At 38.1% G+C, this 27,414-nt stretch overlaps 1 protein-coding gene across 7 annotated transcripts; it reads left to right on the forward strand.

Annotated features, from left to right (window-relative positions):
• On the forward strand, positions 1-27,074 carry LOC129426364 (uncharacterized). Of its 7 annotated transcripts, none has more exons than XR_012367977.1 (13): positions 1-317; positions 914-1,456; positions 1,556-1,731; positions 6,621-6,835; positions 6,933-7,050; positions 7,206-7,505; positions 7,812-7,902; positions 7,987-8,103; positions 8,203-8,278; positions 8,707-8,964; positions 19,429-19,574; positions 21,063-21,209; positions 24,874-25,020. XR_012367977.1 is itself a non-coding variant. In XM_073863577.1 (13 exons), exons 6-12 carry the CDS (start codon positions 7,225-7,227, stop codon positions 21,093-21,095), a joined length of 1,002 nt encoding a protein of 333 aa, XP_073719678.1. In that variant the 5' UTR covers positions 1-317; positions 914-1,456; positions 1,556-1,731; positions 6,621-6,835; positions 6,933-7,050; positions 7,206-7,224; the 3' UTR covers positions 21,096-21,112; positions 24,874-25,020. The 7 variants fall into 7 exon arrangements, 3 of the variants coding, with proteins under 3 accessions (XP_073719678.1, XP_073719680.1, XP_073719679.1); XR_012367978.1 differs by having other exon boundaries at positions 21,063-21,177; XM_073863577.1 differs by having other exon boundaries at positions 21,063-21,112.
• The last annotated feature ends 340 nt before the right edge of the window (positions 27,075-27,414 follow it).

The following is a 27,414-nucleotide window of genomic DNA, read 5'->3' on the forward strand; positions in this document are numbered from 1 at the left end:
TCTTACGGCGCCGCATGAAGTCGAACAAGCTTAAACACTTCGAGGCTTCGTTTGGTCATAGTCACGTGACATGGGTGTTTTGAATCAAGCTTCGGATCAGTGTTTCGACACATCTGCGCTTCGGGATCTCGCAAAGCTTCGGAACGACTGTTTGGCGTCAGCCATCCCATTTCCATCCTCATCTTACGTTACCTCCGAATGCATCGCTAGCTGCAAACAGTAGTTTAGCACAACTCAACAGCGCCTCTTTTTTTCTTCACTAGATCTAACGTTACGCAGTTGTTGGTCCACATCAAGCCGGCAGTGTAATCGCGAAGGTATGTTGATTAAATATGATTGTGGAAATGTTTTCGATAAACGGATCACAGAAATTGGCGTCGGAGGCAACGTTACATGTTTTTAGCCTTGGTTTGTTATAAATGTTGACTTGGGGTGCGTTTCCCAAAACCTAGTTATTATTAATATGTTTGCGTATTAAATATTTTTCAGTGAGTTATTTTAGACACTATTTTAGACGTGAGGGGATCGTTCGGTAAACAGCCAGGTAAACGGTCATAAATTGACGGACTGTCTTTTGTCCACACAAAAATGACATCTGTCATTTTATGATATCAACCCCTTACACTCTGAATGCATTTTTAATGATTTTGTCGAAGTGACATGCTCAAAATTAAAGGCAGCTCTTGTTGTGCGTTTTTATGGTAGCCTAACGTTAAAAGTAGACCTGTCAATCAAAGAGCTTAGTTAAGTACAAGTGCACAGCCACTGTAGACAGTCAGACAAAGTGGTTATTAAGTAATAAAGTGATAGGAAGTAAGTGTTTTTGGACACACACCTATTCATAAAATAGAGCCTTTAATTAACATTTGTAATTTAAGCAAATAAAATTTATTTTCTGTTTTTTTTCACTCAGGTAAATATGATGAAGGCATGGCTTGGTGGCCTCCAGACCCTTTTACAGCCCACGTGATCAAATAGCTTGCGCGCGCATTTCGGCCACGGAAGTGTTGTTGTTCCCCAGTGGTTCTAACCTGTTAGCAACTCAGAAAGTTTATTAAAACGGTTTCCCAGCATCAAAATGTCTGGTTCTTGCGTTTGGTTGCACTAATATAATATACTAATATACGTATATATGTATCTGGCCACTTTATATTTGGCCATCTGCTAACGTCTTCTATCCACTCCACTATAGTATACGGATCTGGTAGATGTCTTGAAAAAGTTGATAAGTCAACTTTTTAAAATAACTAACTTTGTCTGTGTTACTTCACTGCTGATTCTTGCCATACTTCCGTTGCCAAACTGCGTGCGCATACGTTGCCACATCATCATTGTGTACAAAGAGTAAAAGGGTCTATAAAGACTCATACAAAATACTCAAGTTTTTTCAAGAGGACATCACCCAACCCATCTAAAGGATGAAAACAATACTCTTGTTGAATACTACATAAGACAAGTAAGAGTGGGGGGCTATGGTGTTCTGATGTTAGTCATTGTACTTTCTACAATGTGATCAATATGAAAACTAATCTTTGTAAACACTTTTCATTTACAGACCATCCTGACTTCACCATCACCACCATTATCCCCTGCATCGTGCCCTTCATCAGACACCCAAAATGCACCACAAACATCACAGGCGAAGAAGAAGAAGAAAACGCACAACAAACCTTCCAAAAAACCCTCCTCCCCCTTCCCTCCTACCTATGGCTGGAAACAACATAACAGTTGGCAAGTTGAATAACTATTTTGACCTTAAAGGCTTATATTTTTTATCTTATTCACAGTAACCCCCAGAGTTAGATAAGTGCATACATACCCCTTTCATCTCTGTGCATGCCATAACTCTGTCTGACGCACCCACCGCTAGCTTAGCTTTGCACAAAGACTTGAAGTAAATGGCTCCAGCTAGCATGCTGCTCCCAATAAGTGACAAAATAATGCCAACTTTTTCCTATTTATATGTTGTGATTTGTATAATCACAACATGTACAAATACAGGGTGTCCGCAGGTTTTAAAAAGTATTAAAAAGTGATAAATCAGAATTGTCAAATTTAAGGCCATTAAAAGTGTTAAATTTGGCTTAGAGGTATTATTTTTTTCCAAATTATTATTATTTTTTTTTTTTCAGACTATCAGGTGTCATATTCTGATTGAAATTCTATCTGCGTTCGCGTTAGTTAGTTTAAATATGGGCTTTAGCATATCTGGGCACATAATCAAAGATCTTTCGTCTCTGGTATGTGATCAAAGCCTGGAGAAGAGCCAAACAGGGTCCCCGCGGGTCCTTAAAAAGTCTTAAAACGTCTTAAATAAAATTTTCGATTTTTAAGGTCTTAAAATGTCTTAAAATCTGGAATTTCCATTAAGACGGTCTTAAATTTCTTTTCAGACTCATCATCCAGTGTTTCCCATACATTGTTATATTTCATACATTTTCTATATGTATTTGTAGTATTATAATTGTAATATTTTAGTATTAAAACGGCTTTATTCATTGTTTCGAGCGCTCAGCGGCGCCTCTTTCGTGTGCGCATGCTTTCTCTCTCTCATCCTGCGTCGTGTAGCACATGGCACGTGGGGGAAGGAATTAAAACTTGCCAGTGTTTATTCTCTCATATTTTATATATACGCGATCTACAATAATACTTTTACTTTTAAAAGCGCTTATAACACAAAAAGACGAGAAGAGCAACGGTAAAGCTCTGCACTGCATGAGACCATAATGTAGCCAAAATCACCTCGTAATGTTATATCAGCTCTTAAATGTAAATATATGCTGATATTGTCAGAAGCGTTTTGCTATAAATCAGGATTTAAGCAGTAAGTAACGTGGTTGGATTAAACACGAGGGTCGTGTTATTGGGTCGTGTTTAGTCAAAATTTTTTAGTCAGTAACCCTATTTATATACACAGGCTCTCAAGTCTCACGCATTGACCGTGAGACACACGCATTTCAGTCAGTTCACACGGCACACCTTGTATTTCTCACGCTGAGAAGTAAAAAATTGTCCTGCTATATTCAATAAATGGACGACGCGCATGGCAGTTCTGTCGAGTTCAGCTGCTTCCTTCGAGTTTTTTAAGTGTGCTTTCAACTTTACGCAGCGCCACAAAACCGACACGCAGATGACATCAGGGTACCGCGAGAAATCTTGCGAAGGAGGCTGATTTCAAATCCCTCTCGCGTTACTCTGATGTCATCCACTTGTCGTTTTTTTTTTTTTTTTTTTTGCAGCGATTCCGGGACGAAATCATTGCCTTTGATCAAAGACAATGAAAGCTAATATTGGGGAATAAAGCCAAATTCGTGCTAAATTATTATTGATTCAGTCAAAAACTCCAACAGCTTTGCAACCAGAAGCTTTAGTTACCTGAAATTAAGAAAAGTACTAGAGGCTTCCTGAAATACATAAAATGTAATAGAGATGCATTTCATTATTATTGCCCTTTCATCATTAAATGTTCTGCAATTCTGTATGTGTACAGTAAGCTCAATCCACTTAAGGTGCTCTATTTTCATGTACTAATGTTGTACTTAATATAGCCTACATTTTTTTGTTCTTTAGTACATTAATATGAAATATGCTAAAATGTAATTTAAAAATGTATGTAGGTACCACTTGAAATAAATTTGAACCCATCTTTGTATGAAAGATGAGTACATATTAACTTCAAGTGGTATACATTTTAGTAATACGAGATATGTTAAATGCATTTCGGTTCATATTAATGTAATCTCAAAATAACACTGATAATGACACTTAGATGTTTTTAAGATTACAGTACTGAAGTAGAAACATTGTATTATGTACAAAACTATTTTGTGAAAATAGGGCACTTTAAAGGGATAGTTCAACCAAAAATAACAATACTGTCATAATTTTCTCACTCTCACGTTTTTACAAACCTGTATACATTTCTTTGTTCTAAAAAACACAAAGGAAGATATTTTGAGGAATGTTTGTAATCAAACCTTTAATGAGCCCCATTCACTTCCATAGTAAGGATAAAGTATAATATGAAATTCAATGGGGCCCATTAACGGTTTGTTTACTAAACATTAGGTAAAATTAAACAGGTAGCAAAAACTTGAGAATTGGGTGGGGCCAAGGGTCACTGTTGCAAATATCCCTCTCCTGACATCTCACTCCAAACTTTTGGTAAAACTTGAGAGCCCTGATATACATGTCCGACAACAAAACAGATAATATGTAAAAATATAATTAAGTTGTGTTAAAATACAATATAACTCAATTAACCTACTTAGGCTGGGCGATTAATCGAAATCGAACCGCAATCGCGATGTGCAACGTTGCGATTAGCAAATCGCGAAAGGATGCGATATGATGCGATTTGAGAAATATGCAGAGAGGTTTGTGGCAGTCTAACCAATTGAGCGAGCGCAAGTATGTCTGTGTTTTCTCCGTGAGAGGCACGTCAAACCAAAACAGCGCTTCTCCTAAACTGACGAGGGGTTTCAATTTAAAGCATGCGCGCAGCCTGTGTCTCTTAGGCTATGTCCACACGAAGCCGGTGCATTCCCTATCCGATCATTTTTTTTCCTTGCTCTAAAAAAATAATCCGTAAACACGAACCCACTGAAACCGACTGAAAGCGGTGTAGTATGCCGGACCAGTATGGGGCGCTGTAATTCTGACACAGATATACACTATACACGGAGAAGAAGACTTTGAGCATGCGCATAACCAACGTATGGTGTTGTCCATTATCGCTTGTTGGTCACCACAATTGCATAGAAGCAATAGATTTTGCTGTAATAAAGCTAGTAGGCTTTAGTAGCTTCTGTAGCACGAACACAATCACGTAGTTCGCCGTTATTGTTGTTTCTGTTACGTGTGATGCTTCCGACACGTGATGTGATGACGTTTTCGCTTCACAAAATATACGGATTGGATGTACAGACGAAACCGCATGGGTGTCGGTTTCAGATTTATCCACTTTAGGACCCGGTTTCAAAAAATAGCGGATTCAGTCTCCCAAAACACCGGATCCGTGTGGATGAAACGCCAATACGATAACAAATTTATGCGTATACAGTGATCCGCGTATCCGTGTGGACAATGCTTGTTAAATACTCGCGCCCGTTTCCCTATTGCAAGACTTTGCACGTGCGTCTTCCACAACAGACAAGGTGTTTAAACTTGACGCACACGCGCAAGCCTGTGTCTCTATGCTTATTAAATACTCCCGCCTGTCTCCGCAAGTCCACATCGCAAGACTTTTCGTGCGCGTCTTCCACAACAAACAAGGTGTTTAAACTTGACGCACACGCGCAAGCCTGTGTCTCTATGCTTATTAAATACTAACGCCTGTCTCCGCAAGTCCGCATCGCAAGACTTCACGCCCGCGTCTCTCAAAACGGATGATGCGTTTTACACACACACACACACACGCCCAACAACGCTTACAGCCTGTCTCCTTATTTAAAACAAACTAAAATACCATTTAACTGGGTTGCTAATGTCACTTGAATGAAATGACATGACATTGAACGCATTTGGATTTTATATTCATTTTAAAAATCCCAAATGTAGCTTTTTAATATTTGGATAGTTATGAAGTTGAGTATTACAGTTCTTTGTTTACAAAAAAAACCAAACATGCATTCAAATCTTTTCAGTAAAACTCAGTCACCCATTTAAATATTTTAAATTGTTGTTAAAGTTGCAGCTATAATGAACCCACTTATTTAAATACTGTTACAGTGTTAGTCCAAGCTAAAGACCATTTTACATTTCATACAATAAGAAGTGTTAATTATATTCTTAATTTCTTTGTTTTTGTTTCCTTATTTTCACAAAAAAAACAAAACAAAAACATAAGAATACAGTTAAATCACCAGACCCATAAGCAGTATCAGTAAGATCTAACGATCTAAAGAGGCAGATGCGCATTGCATCTGCTACAAAATTTAATCGCATATCGAATCGCAATCGCAATTCTTGGCAGAAAAGGCGCAATTAGATTTTCTCCCTAAATCGCACAGCCCTACTTAAGTCTGTGTCATTAATGTTCAAACAACCCAAGACAAAGAGAAAATCCCTTCTGTAGCTCTAAAAAAAATCATATTTAATTTATACAAAGACTTTACCTAATGTGCAACTTTGTTCTTTTTTATAAATGTTTGTAATTTCTTAATTTGTTACTAAATGTTTCCCACCCCTTTTTTGCTGATCTGAAAAATTATCAGATCTGTGCCTCAAAAACCGTAATGTGATCTGAACCATGAGTTTTGTGATTCGTCACACCCCTATTTTGTAATGTTCTGGGCTATCCTCCATGTCTTTTTCAAAATGCTAAGAGGGGCCAGAATTTAGAAATTAACTGAAGTACCTTAAAGGCAGATTTTTACATACACAGTCAACCATGTCAGAATTGTTAGGCGAATTAGCACTTAGTATAAAAGTTATTGTTTCCCTGTGATGTGTCTTGAGTGTGGCTCAGGCGAGCTGTGCCGTGCTATGCTTCAACACACAATTCTGTGTCGTGTCACGCTGAACATTTTCCTGTTTTGTATGTTAAAGTCTTAAATTTTTATTTTAGAGGACTTAAAAAGGTCTTAAAAGTCATTAAATTTGCTGTTAAAAATGTGCAGATACCCTGTCAGATGGTGGATGTGGGGAGTTAAACCGAAAGGTTTGAGCATCACAGATCAACTCCACTGGCCAGTCCTCAACAAAGTGATGATGAATGTTCATTTTCTGATATCATCAACCATTCTGGTGATATGTCATGGAGTCCAGGAGAGGAGATGTTGAGTGAGCCCTCTGAGGAGGAACCAGAAGAGCTGGAATCTCTCAGTGACCCAAAGTAAAAACCTTTTTTATTCATGGAAAATGTTTCTGATTGTGTATCAAAAAAATGTCATAGTCAGAATTAATGTGTGTTTTCCTTTTCTTGTTTTCAGTGCTGTTGACAAGTTCATTGTTTGCCAGAGGCAGTTGCTGACCTTGTTCACGGTTTGCCCTGTATGCTGTGGGGAAACCCAGGGACACCCGGAAGGAACATTTATAAAAGTCAAGCAGGTAATGTCTTATTTGTCAACTGTCTATGTATGAGGAGCTGAATTATAGTCTGTGAATGCACAGTATGTATATTAATTATTTGTGTCTTAACTATACAGTTTTTTACTGGCTCATCTTAAAGCTGCTTGAGTATTAAATCTTCTCTCATCTTTCAGGCCTGCAAAACTTGTGGTTATGAGGCGTTACTGGCAAAACCAAGAGAAGGTGCATCGAAACATGCCTGCCTGCAACCTTTTACTCAGCGGTGCCATCCACTTCTCAGGTTGCATGGCTACTCAGACAATCAGGATGCTGAAGCTGTTTGGACTGCAGTGCATAAGTCCCGGCACTTTTTTCCACCATCAGCGCTTATACACTATCCCTACCATCATGCAGGCCTGGAGGAATGAGCAGAGGGGGATCATCAGGGAGTTGAAGGAGACTGGGGGTGGATTGATCTTGTCTGGTGACTGCAGGTACACTGAAAAAAATAATTTCTGGACATCGATTGCACAGAATTAAATTATAATTATATTTCTTAAAATAAAATGAACATAAATTAAAATTCATTTAATTTTAAGAAAACACGATTCAATCATGTTGAACTGGTGTACATAATTAAATAATGTAAATCCAAAAGTTTAAGAAAAATTATTTTAAGAAAACCTAATTCAATCATGCGCAACTAGAGATTGTTTTCAGTGTAGAATGGTTCAGCTCACGTCACTGATGTTGAACAGGTCAATTTGTTTTTGCATTAACCTCTAAATGTACGTTCTTAGATCAGATTCTCCTGGACACTGTGCGAAATATGGTAGCTACTCCTTGATTGAGGATCGAATTAACAAAGTTTTGGATGTTCAGCTTGTCCAAGTACGTTGATGTCACACAGAAATCTTGTGTCTGATTTGGTTACGGATATTACTGTTACTGTTCAGTAATCAGTTGGTATTACAGAGCTCAGAAGTCCCAAGCAGCTCTTGGTGTGAGCTAGAGGGTCTAAAGCGGAGTATGCAGTTCCTAATGGACCAAGACATGCAAGTGTCTGCTCTGATAACAGACAGAAATCGGCAGGTAATGATGCTAGGAGAGATCTAAAGCTGATCAGCATTGAAAGGCACAGTATCACTCAAAATCAATTCTAAATTCTTTAAAAATCAATTTGTGTTTTAGGTGGCCAAGTGGGTGCGTGAAGAAATGTGTTCAGAAGGAACAAGGCATTTCTTTGATGTCTGGCATATTGGTAAAAGTATGTATTGTGATGTGGGTAGTTCTACATATCAAACTTTTTTGTAGTTAAAGGAGCATTTCACCAGTGGAAACATTAATCTTTATTAAAGTGGATTATATTTGTAGTCGAAATGTAACATAATTGTCGAATTTGGTGCCTATTTGACAGAGAAAATTTGTGTTTGTAGTCTCACCCCCTCAACAAAGATATAGGACTTCCTTCTTTCAATGATGCAAAATTATGATTTTTACATCATTGAAAGAAGGAAGTGCAACACTGAAATCCATATTTCTCCTGTCTCAGGGGAGACAGAGGGAATGATGCATGACCATTCAAAAACATGACTGGGGTTCTAACTATACAAAGTTTAATGCAAATGGGTGAAGTGTCCCTTTAAATTCACTTTCCTAAAAATTAGTTTGCTCTGTTTGTCTGCTCTGGAACAGGTATACAGAAAGCACTGGATGCAGCTGCAAAAGAGAGGAACTGTGAAGATCTCAAGCTGTGGAGGCCAGCCATTATCAACCATCTTTATTGGACTGCAGCTTCCACCCATACAGGAGATCCAGATGAGATGAAGGCAAAATTGCAGAGTATGATAAATCATGCACAGGACATACATGAACACAGCACTCCTGCATTTACCAGCTGCGCACATCCACCGTTGGAAGGAGAGGCAAGAGACAGGAAGTGGCTGGAACCAGGTAAAATATAATAGCCTATGTTAAAAGAAGATGTAAAATGTTTTGAGGCTAAACTTTTTTCAGTGCTTGCAGACCTGCCAACCTGTACTCATTTTGCGTAGCAGGTACTCATTTCATGGATTAAAGTTCTCCGTCGTAGCGACGGATTTCCGTCGATTGCAGCGAGTCTACGACGGATTTCCGTCAGTTGCAAAATTATTAAATTAACTTTTCATAAAGACGCAGTGTATTCACCTTGTTAAGTGGAATGTGATCAAAGCCTGGAGTGGAGCCAAATCACGTTCCTCTCTCCACTGTAAGCGTTCTAATCACTACACACCAGATCCACTCCGGGTTTTCTGGCTGTATCTCACGTTAAGCTGAGGTAAAACTTTATTTCTGCTAGCATGGACATACTTGTAATGTAGGAAGGATCCGATGTTTTGGACATCGATAAAGGTGTATAAGACCAATGGAGATTAACTTGACTTAGCGAAATGAGGAAGATTGGCAAGCCTTTCAGTTCGTGGGATAAGAAAATCAAACAGCCAGGTAATTTACGTGTCTTTGCACAGTAAGCCTAGGGTCCTGTATTTTGGGGGTAATTGATTTGTCTCGTACGTGATCGTTTTTGACTGCTATGCTGATCTAATTAGTGGCTGAAACAACGAGTTTGTTAAACTCATGGGTAAACTTCACGTGGCGCCACAAGAACCAAAAGGCAGTCAGATGACATCAAAATCCAGTGAGAGCGAACCGAGAACTCATTAGACGAGACTGCTTCCGAAATGCTCTCGCAGTACTTTGATGTCATCCACCTGTCAGTTCTTGCAGTTGCATGTGCGCGTGGTCAGGAAATCTTGACGTTTGTACATGTATCCGCATTTAAAAACAAGTGATTTTAAATTGAAACAATAACAACAGTGTTAAATGTGCGCGCTGTTTCTGTATGAGGGGAATAAGCAAGTCGCGCATTCGCTTCTCTTTGAGCTTGTGAGTATTTTTGCCGCTTTATTTGCCTTAAATACACATAAGGTTATGCGTCAAAAATCCCGTCTTTGCAAGTATCCTCAAACACGACCATTTAAGTAAACAGCAGAAAAAAGGGTAAGTTAAAGTTACCTTTTTTGCTTATATCTGTCACTAATGTTAATCAAAGAATTAATCTCTCATTGCTCTTGACTAAATCAATTTATACATTTACTATACATTATTGTTTATTATCCTTATTTTATCACTGACTGTTTTTCCTTAGTGAGCTTGAATTTTGTTATTGTGTATTATACGCACGTTGCGCACAATGCGTTGTTTTAAGTTTAACATTGCGCATAAAATAGCACCTCAGCTCAGCCTCTATTGTAAAATAATAATTTGTTGATAAAGGGTACAGTCATTCAATGTACAACTGTCATGATTACAGGCATCCTGTGCGAATTATACACGAGTTTTATTCGAGTTGCTCGTTCAGGGTTTATATTCATACATAACGTTACTGTATTAGAGCTGTGACTGTAAGCGGTTGTGTGAGCAGAACAGACCCTGGATTGTTCGTTTATGTGTACTGAATGATATGATATAAACATTTCTGTACCACTTTTAAAAAAGTTGTATTTGTTCACATTATTAAATGCATTATATAACACGAACAAACTATGAAAAATATAGAGTATATAAGCATTTATTAATTCATGTTTATGTCATTAAAGTAATTGATGTTAGTTCATTTCTTTTTATATAGTGAGTTATTTAGCTGTTTCACCTTAATCTGAAATGCCCTGCAAACTACATCTTACAGAATCAATTTTTTTAGTTTGTCACAAGTAGATTAACATGACGGGATAACGTTTTTAACTGTTAGTGCAGGAGTCACAAGTCTTTTGTTTTAGACAAATATTAAAGGTAATGCTTCAATTAAAGGACTGTGTTAAAAGTAAAGCTGTAAATTAACAAACTATTAATAAACCTATAATTTGTTGTAATTAAGTGTTAACACTGTTTATTCACAGAAAAAAACATACTCGCACTGCTGCTGTATTTCACAGTGACAGTTGGCACCCCTATAAATGCCACAGTAGACTTCAATATGGCATTAATGGCAAAAAACATCTGCCCTTAGAATGCTATTGGTCTTGCCTATTTACAAGGAATATGACTTGGCTTGAGAAAAATTTCAGTCAGAAGAATTTTTTTCACTTTAATCCATGTCATTTTGACCTCAAAGTACGGTGGTACGATTTGTCACTCTAAACTACGCAAAAACCTGGTGACGCCTCTGTCGCGCGAAGTACTCAAAACAAGCAACAGAAATAGTGAGGGAATCCACCTGACATCCGAGTGAAGCGGATTAAATGCGCTCTGAAATAACGCACTCTTGATAATTGTCAATAAAAAAAAAATTTGTCAATAAAATAAAACGTCATATACAAACCACATCAAATAAAGTTTTATACATGGAGAATATCTCGTGTCTCGAGCGCCCACGTGATAGGTGCCTATGCCTTTCTGTACTGTACTGTAAACAAAGCTACAATAAATTAAAGACAGACAGACAGTAAAGAGCACTACTGTCACAGTTATGGTTGAATTTAAAGCAGTGTTAACTCTAAACTTTATGATATTGCTAAGAATTTTACGTTCGCGCCGCTTAAAATGCGTCTCGAGGGTAACATTGCGTAAGAGTACATACAGACAAATAGCAGCAGACCGATAATATATTTTAGTGACTGAGGGTGAAGCACTGGCCCGATCGGGCAAGTGACAATAGGATTTACTGGCCCGAGCTTCTCTCACACTAGCCCCGGGCAACCGGGCAGTCCCTTATGTCGAGCCCTGCGTAGTATTTTCTCATTTGAGGTTACGCGCCCACGTCACGTTGCTGTGCGCGTGGTCATAAAGCTTAACATTTGTTCACGCACCCCAGTTTTAAGTTAAGTGATTTTAAGCCGTTGACAACAGTGCTATATGCGCTATATACCTGTTTCTGTTTAAGAGGAGCGTGCAAGCCGTGTATCCGCTTCTCATTAAGCTTGTGAGTATTTTGCTGTTGTATTAGCCTTAAATGCATACACGCGTCAAAATTCCCATCTTTTGCAAGTCTCTTCATAAACACGAACATTTAGGTCTTAAGAGAATGTAAACAACTAAAACAGAAAACGCATGTGTTAACAGTATATTAGATCCAGACTTCAGTCTAAAAGGGGAAGTTACCTAGTTTTAATCCTGTCTGTCACTCTTGTTAATCAAACAGCATTGAGAGAAAATCTCTCACTGCTCTTAACTAAATCACTTTTCTACCTTTAATAAGATTTGTACGTCGAATTGTACACAAGTTTGATTCGAGTTGCTCGTTCAGGGTTTATATTCATATACTGTATTATTAGAGCTTTGACTGTGATCAGAACAAACCCTGAATTATGTTTATGTGTACTACTAAATAATAATAAAAATACAAATTTCTGTAACACTGTTGAGTTGTGCTACACTGCTGATGCAGCTTGCCATGCATTCGGAAGTAAATGATGATGGAGATTAATCTTAAAGTATATTTATTAACTTGCTGCGGTTGACACAGCAGTAGGGTCAAGCTCAAATCGCGGCAGTGGCAGCTAGTAGTGGCAAGATGAACAAAGTAGTGGCAGCTAGTGGTGGCACTTCCGGCATCTGGCTCATTTTGAGGCATTTAGTAGTGGCACTTGAGGCATCTGACTTATCTTGTTTGTGGCGCCTCCGGCATCTTAAGGCAGCTAATCGTGGCACTTCCGGCATCGGACTCATCTTGAGGCAGCTAGTGGTGGCACCGTGACTTTTTGAGGCAGCTGACAATTTTTGTGTCATTTAGGGGTAGCACCGCGTCGTATATTTGTACCAGCTGTTTACGCGGTTTTTGTGCTGTCATAATGTTTGCGTGCTGGCTGTCAGTCGGCCATGTGTGAGTGTGTTGTCATGATTGTGCGCGCACGCTGGCTGACAGTCGTTTATAGGTGCGGGCATTTCGAGATGCCACGGTTACTCTTGAGATGCCACCACTCTGCCCCTCGGAATAGAAATAATAGAATTCTAGTTTTCTCACTTTGTTCATCTTATCTTATTGTTTTGGCGGGCGGACTGAGAAACACGTGGCTAAAATATTTCTAATTTATTTAAACAGTATTTTAAAACCAGGAAGCCCCCCTCTTTTACTAATCTTACAGTATTGCAATTCTCTTGTCTACCGGTCCGGTAGGTGCCCCCAAGCACAAACGAGAAACACCGCCTATGCTTTTACTTATTGTGCCCCCTGCGAGTTGTTGGTTGTCAATTTTATTTTTAAATATCTTTTTTTTCTGCAGATTAAACTAAGTAATACGGAAAAGTTATGAAATCATTTTCAGTTTTAGTTTAACCCTTCTATTTGAATTTAGTTTTTACACATCATTTAAATATTTTAATTCATAATTTTTCGGAAGGGCACGGATAATGGCTTTAAAACGAATAACGAATTCATCCGAATAACAGAAAAAATATTCGGCCAGACATAATCACGTGTTTACTGGAACAGCGCTAAATTATACACCCCTTAAAGCATGTATAATATGTGTGTGAAGTGAATGAGTGCAATCTATAAAATTACATGGATGACATTTTCTGCGTGTCCCTTAGAAACGCGAGCTGTTTTGGAATTAGTTTTAAAACGCTGCTAATATCAAACTTCTTTTAACCCAACTGTAAAAATGAGCCTTTTAGTTTTTTTATTATTATTATTTAATTACACAAGACCAGAAAACCTTGATAAAATGCTGCACTCTGATAATAAAATATTCGTTAATAACTCCGTGTCTCCGTGACTTCGGTCACAGATGATCTTATAGTTAAAGCAAGCTTCATTGTCAATCTAGGTGAATATACAATAAATAAGTAAATAGATAAAAATATGAAAATGTAACATTTTAAAAGCAAAATTTAAACTGAAGATTATGACATGAATTACAATTAACATAAAAAATAAAGTAGGTAAATAACAACTGAAACATTTGAATTAAATCTTTCTAATTGCCTTATTGTTTAAAATAATTTTGCTTGTTTTGAACTAAGTCAAAACTGACTTTAAAATAATAGAGCATACTGTTATTTGAAATTTTAAACGAATATCTGATTATTTATTAATTTAGATGAAAATTAATAAGGAAGTTTTTTTAAACAATTCGTTCTGTTCGCGCAAACGCTGTAGGCTATGGACATAGTTAATAATGAGCTCAGCAAGTTTGTAGTAATGCTTATTATGCTTTCGTAAATTTGTTTTTGAACTATTCTGTCAGTGCATGTACTTGCGTGTCTGTGTGTTGCGTTTCGGATCTGTCAGTCAGCGCGAGTCTTGTCGATCTTAATAACTTTTTAACTTAAAACTTATCTCTCTTAATAACTCTTTAAACATCAAGCAAGTCCTGCATTTTATTTTATTTATTTCCTGCATGTTTTTAAACCGAAACCAAGATGTCAGACATGACACGCATCTTAGTATTAATCATTTCACTCTCAGAAAACGTATGTTTAATTAATAGATGTTTAAGTATTTGAATCGCTAAACGAGGGATTAATGTTGGCTACTTATTTTTTCTGAAAACATCCCACTCATTTAGACAGAATGGGTCACATATGTAACTGTGCTGAAAGACACAATAAACGCTTAAAGGTGATTGTTACAGATAAAAATACAGATACAAATACTGACTCCGCTGCACACCCCTACAATAGATTACTTTACAATAAATTAAATCAAGACAATAAAATATATAATATATACTCTATATGCAGTAAAATACATACAATCACAAAATAGAAAATTTTATAAGGTGTACAGTTGCTCAATAAACAGTATGAACGAGGAAAACAGTGCACAATGAGTAGCCTATAGTAACAAGAAATTCGAAAATAACAGGAATTTCACTGTAATAACTAATTGTTATATGATTCTGTGCCGGTATAATTACATATAGTTACATTATTTTAATATTTTATATATTCTGTTTATTCATATGACACACACATGCACATCGTGGTGGTGGAGAATGAGAATGTTTCACTTACAGTACATAAAGTGACAAATACCAAGCATTAGTACACATAATGCTCTTTTTGCAACAAATCAATTGTGGATATGAAACATATCTTGGTTGTTTGGTCTGATAAACAAACTGTGACGTTTTTCTTTTACTTATTCTTTTAAAAAGTTTTACATTCACAACACAATAACTAAAAAGATTCATTCAAAATTTATTTTGAACATTTATTCACATTAAGATCACAGGTGTTAATGTACAGTGCTGCACTGCTGGCCCTGGGGTACATGTGAATCTCCACCCTGTGTGGTCAAAGACAAGTAATAACAGTATGGTATTTTTTATTTGAGAAACCTTATATCAGAACTTGATATAGTCTTGGCCCCGGCGTTTCCCGTTTGTGCTTGGGGGCACCTACCGGTAGACAAGAGAATTGCAATACTGTAATAATTGGTAAAAGAGGGGGTTTCCTAGTTTTAAAATACTGTTTAAATAAATTAGAAACATTTTAGCCACGTGCTTCTCAGTCTGCCCGCTAAAATAATAAGATGAACAAAGTGAGAAAACTAGAATTCTATTATTTCTATTCCGTTGGGCAGAGTGGTGGCATCTCAAGAGTAACCGTGGCATCTCGAAATGCCCGCACCTATAAACGACTGTCAGCCAGCGTGCACACACACACACGCACCTCGCGTGAATTAAATGAACGCCAGCAAAATGCCATAGTGCCAAGAGTTGTGGCACCTAGTTCCCCATAGTTCCCGAGGCATCTCAAAATGGCCAACTGACAGCCAGCACGACAGCACAAAGACTGCGTAAAACAGCTGGTACAAATATATGACGCTGAAGTGCCATCCCTAAATGACACAAAAACTGTCAGCTGCCTCAAAAAGTCACGGTGCCACCACTAGCTGCCTCAAAATGAGTCCGATGCCGGAAGTGCCACGATTAGCTGCCTTAAGATGCCGGAGGTGCCACAAACAAAATAAGTCAGATGCCTCAAGTGCCACTACTAGATGCCTCAAAATGAGCCAGATGCCGGAAGTGCCACTACTGATGCCGTAAGTGCCACTACTAGCTGCCACTGCCGCGATTTGAGCTTGCTGTCTCTCTGACACAGCATTCTCACGCAGGACCGGATTAACAAATTCTGGGCCCCTGGGCACAAAGACATCATAGGCCCCTCCCATTCCTCTTCCTATCAACTCCAGAGGCGGACACTAGGCTACTTAATTTACTTTTATGTAGAAAGTAAAAATACTTTAAGTATTTGTATTTTATCAGTGTTTTTCTTTGAAAACATACATTCCTAAGCATATTATCTTAATTTTTACTCCACTACATTTCATAATTTCAAGTTTTTGGTTTATATTTAATCTTTAAGTACATTAAACATCTAGTTTTTTTTACTTAAGTAAAAACAAAAAAGTACTTTCGTACTTTTACTCCAGAAAAGTAAAAGTACACAATATTTATGTAATTAGGTATTAAATCAATTTTAATATACAATATGAAAAGAATACACAGTATAATTCTATGCCTTAGAATGTACTTGTTCGGAGTTCGTTTTTTATTCTTGCCATTTGCGAAAACAAGTCAAAAAAGGTCTTAGGCAGGGGCGTTGCTAGACATAAAGCTCTACTGGGGCACAGGCCCCCCATTTTTTGCTGACTTTTTTTGAAAGCCTGCTGTGTGCAAGAAGTGTGCAACACTTCTATACAATGTCTTTTGCTTAACCCACTATTCTACAGTGCAACAGTTACTGCGAAAGATACATATACAAGTGTAATCTTCATCATACCTAAGATTATTAACATGTTTTTGGAGGCATAAATGGAATAGCATGTTTGGAAATAATGACAGCAGAGAATTATTTTCTACATTATACAATGATATCAATTTTATCATTTTATGACTGCTATACTAAATAATCTCAGTCATAGTTACTGCTAACTGTTATGTAAGTTAGTGTCCTAGAGATAAATATTAGTAAACTAAATATTAAATTCATTTGAAAATACAGAACAGTATAACACATACATGTGTTGATTTTCTCAGCAACAATGCAATTCTATAGATTTGACGAATAGTTTCCCTGAGATTTTTCCTCTAATGTTTGATCCCTGACAGGGTGATGATGTAGTTTGTCTTACCTCCCTTAAACTCATCATTTTTCTTCTTCCCTTTCCCTGCTTTGCACAAAACATTTGTGATGTACATCTACAGAAGCCAATAACAGACCTGCCAACCTTTACGCATTTTGCGTAGGAGATACGCATTTAGACACCAAACTACGCTGCTACGATTTGTCACTTCAAAATACGCGAAAAGCCATTGATGGCTTTGAGTTCAACTGTCTGTGCATTTGCGCACTAGGCAACTCGTCTATGGGTGTAACCCCATTGGGCAGCAACCTGTTGGTAAAAAACAACGTCGACCAATCATAGCACTATTTTTAAACTCTTTAAGGCGGAGAGCCGTCAAAACGAATAACGAAAATAACGAATGGTTTTCATCTCTGTCCATCTTCATACTGTGAATTGTTTTACATGGATGATGGTTCTAAACACCGTTTTAAAGGTAAATGGGCAGGCTATGGGAATTGTGAATTGCATCTATTTTAATAAGCCTGCCAACCGGGGCGTGTAGACCCATTTTACTGTTGCACGTGCCCCAGTGTAAATCTGTTGTACCCAGTGTCCTATGTTGCTCTCCAAGTTTAAGTGTTTACTTTATTTGCCAGTATATTAATTTACACTGCTAATCGCGGCAAAAACGGAGCTATATGAAAAGTAATTCACGCTTGTAAACGCGTTGCAGTCCCACGTTAACGGAAAAGACAAACTTGCGCGAGCACGCAGAAATTTATGTCCGCGAGCGGAGCGTCTGTGTTTACTTTTTGTAGCACGCAGTCGCTCACTCAGAAGAGCACACGACAGCACGCGAGAAAACATGACAAAACAAAAGTAAGTTTCTAAATAATATCAATCTTATTCTTACTCGATTGTTACTGGCTCCTGTCTATGTACATCCAATTTTTTTTGTGCAGAGAAAGGTGCAGAAAGTATAGATGGTGAGGGAGGTAAAACGAACTATATGCTCAGCCAGTCAAAACCAAGTATAGAGCTTTGCATTATTGCTGAGAAAATCAAAACATGTTTGTGTACTCTTCTGTATTGTCAGATATGAAATCACTGTTTAGTTCACTAGATCTACTTTAGGACACTACATAAACAGTTGGTATCACTGCTGAAAAAAACAGTATACCAGCATTTGTTTGGGTGCTGGTGACCATCAGCATAGACCAGCTTAATTCTCATGCTGGTTTGGTGCTGGTTTAGCTGGTGGTCATCAGCATACCAGCACCAGCAAGACCAGCATGTGTTGTGTTTTGGTTCTGTATGCTGGTGACCACCAGCTAAACCAGCACCAAACCAGCATGGGAATTATGCTGGTCTATGCTGTTTTTTTCAGCAGGTTTAGACACTATGCAGATAATATAATCAAATGATCATGCACATATGCTTTTTATTGTAGTAGCTAAGTAATGTTATTGTACATTTTTATAAAAGACTCATTATCATCAGTTCTGTAGAATGCAAATCTGCTAACATGGCATTTATGCCTTAAAACATATTAATACTGTTCATGTTAGGTATGTTAAAGAGAAAGTAGTGGGAGGCCTTTGCCCCAGTGGAGCTTCATGTCAACGTGCCTGCTGGAAAATAAAGCAAGGATATAGCCTGCTATTTGTTGATTCTTTGTTATTTATAATGTCCCATGTATTTAAGACATATGCCATAGGCCAATACAATTTTCAATTATGTTTAAGTTTTGTTTAAGAAGCATATTTTTTGGGATTGCCTTTTCATTAAAATAGTTCTTCATAGCCTACTTTTATGTTAAAAAACTAGATATGGTGGTGAGTGGGAACTATGTGCTTAGTAATAAGTGATCATGTGAACTCAATCACTACTGATCAGCAAATGTGCCTAACCTCGCGCTGCGCCGCTGCAGTAAGTTGCTACTCAAAAAAAATTTCCAAGGTTGGCAGGTCTGCAATAATGATCGAGTAATCAAAAAGATTATCATTATTATTAGAAACTTACTTTGGTCTTGTCATGTTTTCATAAGCTAACTCACTCGCGTGGCGTCACCTTTTGAGTGCGGTTGTGCGCTGATGAACGCAAAGACGCGCGCGGACATGGATATGTGCGTGCACGCGTCAATGCGACTGCTTCGTTGCTTTTACAAGCGTAAATTGGGTAACTACATTGCATATAGACCCGTTTTTGCCGCGATTGTCTTTGCAAAGGATTGCACTAGTTAACTGCCCCAGTAAAAGGGGTCTAGTGAAGCCCCTGGTCTTAGGGCAACAATCAAGGGTCTTACTGTAAGAAGTCGTTCGTCTTTTGTGCCCCACAAAGACGGGTCATTTATATTTCCACAGGTTGTGTTGAGCTGTTGGCACTAACCTCTGGGACCGTGTCGCATGAAGCACTGCTTGCTTCAGGTGGTGGCGAGAGACTCTCCGGCGGCTCGGGCTCGCAAGCGGGACTGGTGTCACAATCAGCCTCATTGCTAAGATTACAACAGGTGCCTTCTCTAACGAGCAACTAGCAACCTCCTTTAAAAAAAGCTTCTTTCTCCACTTTTTTTTTTTTTGCTTTCGTTTAATGTTTCCGGTAGGAATGCGTCGATCCATTATGTTTTCTGGTTTTGCGGTCTAGCTACATTTTTTTTTTTCTTAATTTTGTCAAGAATTGACATTAAACCCGCCCTCCCATACCATTGTATCAATCGTAAGGGCATGTCTTCTGGTAGAAATTATTCACACTATTTAATTGGTCAACTTGTCACGCTTATACAGTGAGTGTGTAAACATTGGATTGTTGACTTGCACATTTTAATTTATTTTAGTGGCATAAATGCAGATTACATCAAAATAAGTTATTTGTACAAAATGTGTTTTGTATTTGATGTCGTTGTGCAAAAAAAAAATGTAAAAAATGCACGTTACATGACATATCGTCGGGGGCCCCCTGGTGGCCGGAGGCCCCGGGGCAACTGCCCCATTTGCCCATATGGTAATCAGGCCATGTTCTCACGGTCAGAGCAGCTCTACATACATGCAGAGATGAACACACACACACACACACACTGATCTACCATAACCCACAGGGGACAAACATTAACGCAAACGCGTTTTACATAGCTTACACTTTGGTGCCCTCTTGTGACCACTCACATGCACAACACAGAACAACTGAGGACATTATAAACATGTTTAACAAACACTTTACAAAAAGGTTGTATTTGTTCAAATTAGTAAATGCATTATGAACAAAAAATGAACATTATATTGTATATAAGCATTCATTAATTCTTGTTTATGTAATTACAGTAATTGATGTTAGTAATTGATGTTGCATTAACTATGCTAACAGGTTCAAATTTGATTTAAATTAAAATGCTAAAATCATATATATATATATGTATATGTATATATATATATATATATATATGTATATGTATATGTATATATATATATATATATATGTATATATGTTTTTTCACCCCTGATGAGTTTGCACCCCTGAAATCATTAAGGTTAGGAATAATATGAGGATGAGTTAATGATAACAGAATGTCATTTGTGGATGAACTATCACCCACTATTTAACAGGAATATCACTATTTAACAGTGTTTGTGCAGACATGCTAAACTTTGGAGAATACAGTATTTAACAATAATAATGTTATTAATCACCATGTTTGGCAAATTTTATTCACATTTATAATTATTTTTAAAGCAGATTATGGCAGGATGGGAAAAAAGTGAGTGTAATGTGCAGCATGTTACCTTGAAAGTTACCGAGAGGTGTGTGCGCGTGCATGTGTTAAATTAGATGTTAAAAACCCGTGTTCTGTCCTTTCGGCCGATGCTACTGTACTCAAAAAAAACTCCAAGGTTGGCAGGTCTGTGCCTGTTAAGTTTAGTTTGGTTTTATCAATAGTGTGTACTAAAAATGACTTGTATTATTGAAATGTGACAGACTATATGACAGAATATGTTTTATTCAGGATCACCAGCAGCCACTAAACTGGAGAGTGTAGCTGCCAGGAAAGCACTGGTAAAGGATATTCAACAATTGTCACCTCAGCATCAGAAATTCTCCCTGGAGGCCTACTAAGTCTGGTAGGAGGGGGGGGTTCACCTGCACCCGAGAGGTATATTTTTTTAACCTAGTTTTTTGTAATCCTTAAGGTGTCTAGAAAAGGAATTTTGATGTTCCCCATGCAAATTATTGTCCCATGTGTGATTTTTTTGTATCATCTTTTGTGACCGTGCTTGATATTCAGCTGTGAAAAATGTAAACTTTAAATCTACATAGAATCTGAACAATACATCCTACAGACACAATCCACCCCATTTTCTCTTAATCTTTGCATAAGGAATTGATAGATATGAGGATTGTCATGATTAGATGATGTATGGTGCATTAAAACTCAAATAAACACAAATAATTAAAAAAAATCTGTGACCTTGGATCAGTCTAACTTCTCCCCTATGGACCCTATTGGTGTATGTTTTCTGGCTTTTGTGTTTTTGCAGTCTTTGGGATGTCTAGGAGGCAAATGTTGATGATCCCTACTTAAAATATTGTCACATGTTGGTCCAACTGAACATCTTCCATAATAAGGAGTTACTATTCAAACCGTTATTTTGGTATTATATTTATAGAAACAAAAGAGAAAACCACTCATATAGTCAAATATGTGTATATATAGGGTATAACAAATCCCCATTTGAATAAACTAAAATAGAAAAAAGTGATTCTAATCAAAGGTCAAAAGGTCAAGGGCAATGAAGTCTATTCATCATACAGCAGGGCTGTTTCTCAATATGCGTTCTTCAGCGATCTTGCGTTCTCGTGTCCTCGCTCTACGTCATCATTAACAGTCGAAGTTAATTCCAATTCTCAAGAACGCAAGTACAGAGGACGCATGAAAATACCCGGATGTGTTCTTGATATCGAAGATGCATCGAGTGCAGACTTGCGCGCTGAAATCGCTTTACGCCCCAAAAGTCATTGAGGCAAAACAATGGCGGAGGTCAGGTGACCAACAGGAAGATCGCACACATCTCAATTCTCATAAGTGCGTACTGTGTTCTCGCGACCTTCTGAGTTCGTTCTTCCGAGGTCGCCTGGCAAGTTCAATCTCCACAAGGACGCAAGCCCGTTCTTTGCGTTCTTGAAATTTGAGAAACAGCCCAGGTCTTCATAATCGATCTCTTGCTCCTCGTCGTCTTCACCATCTCCATCCATCTCCTCGACTGTTTCCTCCAGCAAGCCAGTGAGTGAAGTGGGGAGGATAGATCCACAAGACCACACTGGTTCCAGAGTACCCTCTTCAGTCTTTTCCCAGCCTTGGCCAGGATCATGGGGCTTGGGACACCAGAATATCGGTGTGGCTCTCTTGTAGATGGCCAGACGGTGGTTGACACAGTTGATATGTGGGACCAGGTTGTCTCTGCAAGGAGGGAGCCCGGACAGATCCACCTTGGATCTGGTGGTAAGCGTCTCATCCTCTCCAATCATTCTTTTCAGCATGATTTTGAATGTGAAATGAACTGCTTTGCCAAGCTGAAAGTTGGTTAGGAGAACTGTGTGAAGAGTTTTGCAAAAGTGACCTATGTATTGAGAAATGTGTCCTAGCATCTGTAAAAAACTGTTATTGCCATTACATGCTACAGAATATCTGCCTTGAAAAAACTCACTTGAAGGCTGCATGGTACTTGGATTACTCTGCAGCTTTTTCAGAGATCCAACCTTCCCTTTGCCTCTAAAGGTACTTGTAAAGCTTTCCCTGGGAAGATGTAGAGGCCGAGTATTGTGCAGTAGTCTGCCCCCTTACATTCTGCCAGTTCGCTGACATTTAGGATCTGCCTGTGTTTTCCGATCCCAATGTCGACGTAGGTGGTCAGCGGGACGGATTGGGCGTGGTGTAGGAGGATGAAGAAAATGTCTTTGTCTGCAGTCCTCACCACAGCCACCTTGTGCCCCAGTTGAGCGGCATACAGCAAGTACAGAACAACCCGGCTGTCAGTCTCTTCCTGGGTTGAATCCAACTGAGGTATCTCACATAGTCCTTCTCACATGGCCATCAGTGTGGTCCTTCGGATGAGACGTTAAACCAAGGTCCTGACTCTCTGTGGTCATTAAAAATCCCAGGATGTCTTGCGAAAAAGAGTAGGGGTGTGCCCCGGCATCCTGGCCAAACTTGCCCGTTGGCCTACTAATCATCCCTCATACTAATTGGCTATATCACTCTGTCTCCTCTCCAATAATAAGCTGGTGTGTGATGGGTGTTCTGGCGCAATATGGCTGCCGTCGCATCATCCAGGTGGATGCTGCACATTGGTGGTGGTTGAGGAGAATCCCCCTTTCATATGTAAATCGCTTTGAGTGCTGCCGGAAAGCGCTATATAAATGTAACTAATTATTATTATTATTTGACACCATCATCTCTCTTGGATTTCTTTGTAGCAGGATTAAACTCTTCAGGCTCACTATCATTTTCTTCCATGTCTTTCTTTGACTTGGGCATGATTAGCAATGATCACCAACTAGCCAATAAGCTATTATAGTATAACAGTATTGACTTTATTTTTCCTTAATGTCTTCAAGGCAGCTTCAAACTTGGTAGAGGAGTATATTTTTCAGACTCACCATCGATATCACTCTTCTCTTTTTTGAGGATGATTAGCATGCATCAATTGCAAAAAAAGAGAAGCTGGGAAGATGGGCCAGCACTGATACAGTGTGGCACTGGATTACTCCAAACAGCTTTTTTGTATTTTGGGCTTGCTAAGTCTGGACTTTCTGAAGGCCTTCAGAGTTATTAACTTTCGACCACACTTATTGCTCTAAGTTTCAAATTGATTCCAATCTAAATAAAAAACTTGGCACAATATTTTAATGTGGAATATGTTTTTCAAACTGGTATAAATTTGTAATGCTTCAGGTGTCTGATAAAGACATTATGTAAATGTTCTTTTTTGCTTTTTTTGGAAATCCAGGGAGGCAACCAATATAGCCAGAAAAGACATACACGTGACAATGTTTCGGGTGTGGATCATCAGCGTTTGTTTATTGGACATCTTACAGACTGTAAAAATACAAAAGTTAGAAGACATATATCAATAGGGTCCATGGGGGAGGAGTTCCAGTGATCCAATGTCATAATTTTATTTACATTTTTTTGTGTTTGTTTGAGTTTTTGTGCATTGTGCATCGTCTGGTCATGACGGTCCTCATATGTATCAATTCCTCGTGCAGGGACGGGGGGGGCATGGGGTGGATTGTGTCTGTGGAATGTATTGTGCAGATTCTGTGTTGATTTGAAGTTTTCCTTTTTCACAGCCGAAAATCAAGCACGGACACAAAAGATGATACAAAAAATCACACATGGGACAATAATTTGCATGGGGAACATCAAAATTCCTTTTCTAGACACCTTAAGGATTACAAAAAACTAGGTTAAAAAAATATACCTTTCGGGTGCAGGTGGGCCCCCCCTTCCTACCCTACTATACCATTCCCTCATAAAATTAGTTTTTTTTTTTTCAATTTCTGGATATTGCAATACATTTGTAGCATGTAAATGATGACAGAATGTGAATGGCTAAAAACTAATGCAGTCTTGTATAGCAGACCAAAGTGTTATAGATTGATAACAGCATAACATATTGTTTGCAAAAATATAATTGCAAAGATGAGTCATTGTCTTAGACCCATTTCAACTGAAAACATTAATGTCATGTCTTTTGCATTTCACTGCATTGGGTTAGCTTTGGAGACCTAATGTTTTATCTACTTATCTCGTACAGACTTCTCTTAGCAGCCCTACATTACAATAGTAATGGCAACAGAGATGTAGCTCGAACCAGTGAGGGTGAGGCACCCTACGCCGTTCGCTACCGGCGGTTTCAGAAAGGTGGCTGGGTAGTCCACCCCATCAAGGAGAAACCATCTTACGGTTAGTAGTTTCACTTAGTTTTTCAATCTTTTTAATGTGAATCTATCATTTTTTTATGTGAGTCAACCATTTTACTAAATGTGTTTTAAACATTTTTCTCCTTAAGGATACGCAACAAATCTTATGGTCTCTCTGGTAGAGGAATACCGCAAGTCACCACAGGCCCTACAAGAAAGCAGTGCTGTCTTGTCCTCTGCTGCACTGCCCCCCTCACCTCTTCCCTCCAGAAGGTTGCCCTTTGGGGGCCCTATATGGGTTTACTATGGGCAAGCCCACTCTGGGCTAGCCCATGCGGGCCCCCAAGACTTTGCCCTTTTGGGCCCCATGAGGGTTTTTTTGTGGGCTTGCCCACAGAAAACCCAAACAGGGCCCATATGGGCTAGCCCATGCAGGCCCCCTATTACTTTGCCCTTTTGCGCCCAATGAGGTTTTTTGTGGGCTTGCCCACAAAAAAACCCACACAAGCCCCATATTTTCTAGCTAGCCCCCATTATTTTGCCATTTATTCTTGGATCCCTCACATTCAAGTCACCCCATTTTTGAACTTTTGCCATCTGGCCGGCGTTTCAGAGCCGCGAATACCAGAACAGTAAGGCACAAAAACAGTTTCTTCCCCCAGGCAATCTACCTCATGAACAGTTAAATGTTCCCCACTCATACTTATGCAAAAAAGTGCAATATCCTTATATTTATGTGTTACCCCTCCATTCTAGTACATCCCTGCATCTTATTTAATCCTATTCAATTGTCATTTATAGCACAATTGTTTACACACCTATTTATTTGCCTACATTTTTTGTCTGTGTGTTGGTGTCTTTGTGTACTGGAAGCTTATGTCACTAAAACAAATTCCTCATATGTGCAAGCATTCTTGGCAATAAAGCTCTTTCTGATTTCTGATTCATTCATCATAGTAATAATATTTTTTTAAATATTTGAATTATTAAAATAAGTATAATTATTATTAAATTATTAAAATAATTATCATTGGTTGTTATTATCTTAGCAGATAATTTGAAGAGTTTTGTTGCAAAACGAGATAACCACCGTTTTTTTAATTGTTCAGAAATCTAGTTTTTTGGTTGTGCATTACAGTTAATTTCAATGCAACTGCAGTTGGTTTGTTTTGATTTAAAACCTTCATAACTTAAATAATACAGCTAAGTAGCACCATAAAACAAAATAATAACATGATAACATAATAATAAACATGTTTTGACAAAAATGTAAAAAAATGGATTTATCTCGTTTTGCAACGAACTTCATTTCCTTTTGATGTTAATTGTTGTTGTTAAATCAAAAACCATAGTTACTACACTTTTGCTATAATAAAACCATTGGTATACATTTTTATGAAGGTCTGTCAATTTAGAACAAAATGTGCATGCATGTTTATGTAGAAATAATTGAACACACCCCCGGATACGGCTCCTAAAAGCTATGCTTTATAATATTAAATGTTAAACAAGTTCTAATTTTCAGTCCGTCTGAACGCAGTGCTTCGCTATGAGAAACACTTTCTTTACCATCTTTATTGTGTTTTAACATGTTGTCTTTTGTCATGTGTTATTAGGCATGTTCGACTTCATGAAACGCTGCGAGAACCCACATCATACGTTGATGACGTCAACGTATCGCGAGATTGAGTCGAAAAATTACACGTAGAGGTCTAATTTCGAATCGCTCTCGCGGTACATTGACGTCATCATCTTGTCTATGAGGTGTGATTTGTGCATCTGCTTTGCAAACTAAGCAATCAGTCGTGCCGATGGTCGCGTACTTTTCCGTGAGCAGACATCGTGATCAATGAACGTGTGATACTACGTACGTGTGAAGCTACGTACGTCCGGGCAATTTTTTTTATTATAATTACATGTTAAACCTGTTAAACTTTTAATGACAAATAAGTTAAAATAATCAGTTGAGAAATATCTTACCCAAAGGCACATTTATTCAATAGTATAGCAACACATGGCATAAACAGTACAATCTTACAGATTCTCTTCACGTATTAAGTCACATGATGTAAATTAAAAAATGCCTTGCATAAAATCAGTGTATAGCCTCTCTTATGTGTTGTCCATAAAGTATTTATTGTCCAATTTTCTTTACATAATCCATTGTTTGGCACTGACAAAACAAGGTGGATCACAGCGCCACCTTGTGGCTATTCAAAGTCAATTTATTTATGTAGCACCATTAAACACAACAATGTTCACCAATGTGCTGTTCAGCTTATATAATAAAATTAATATAAAAATAAAAACAGTAAAAAGAATAGTTGAAACCATACATCATCATCATTTAAAAAACAATACGATATCTAGATTTAAAGTGTATTTACCAAATAGAGGAAAAACTTGAAAGACATCCTGAAAGACATCAAAGATGT

Source organism: Misgurnus anguillicaudatus, chromosome 25 (assembly GCF_027580225.2).
Source record: "Misgurnus anguillicaudatus chromosome 25, ASM2758022v2, whole genome shotgun sequence".
NCBI classification, from domain to species: Eukaryota; Metazoa; Chordata; class Actinopteri; order Cypriniformes; family Cobitidae; genus Misgurnus; species Misgurnus anguillicaudatus.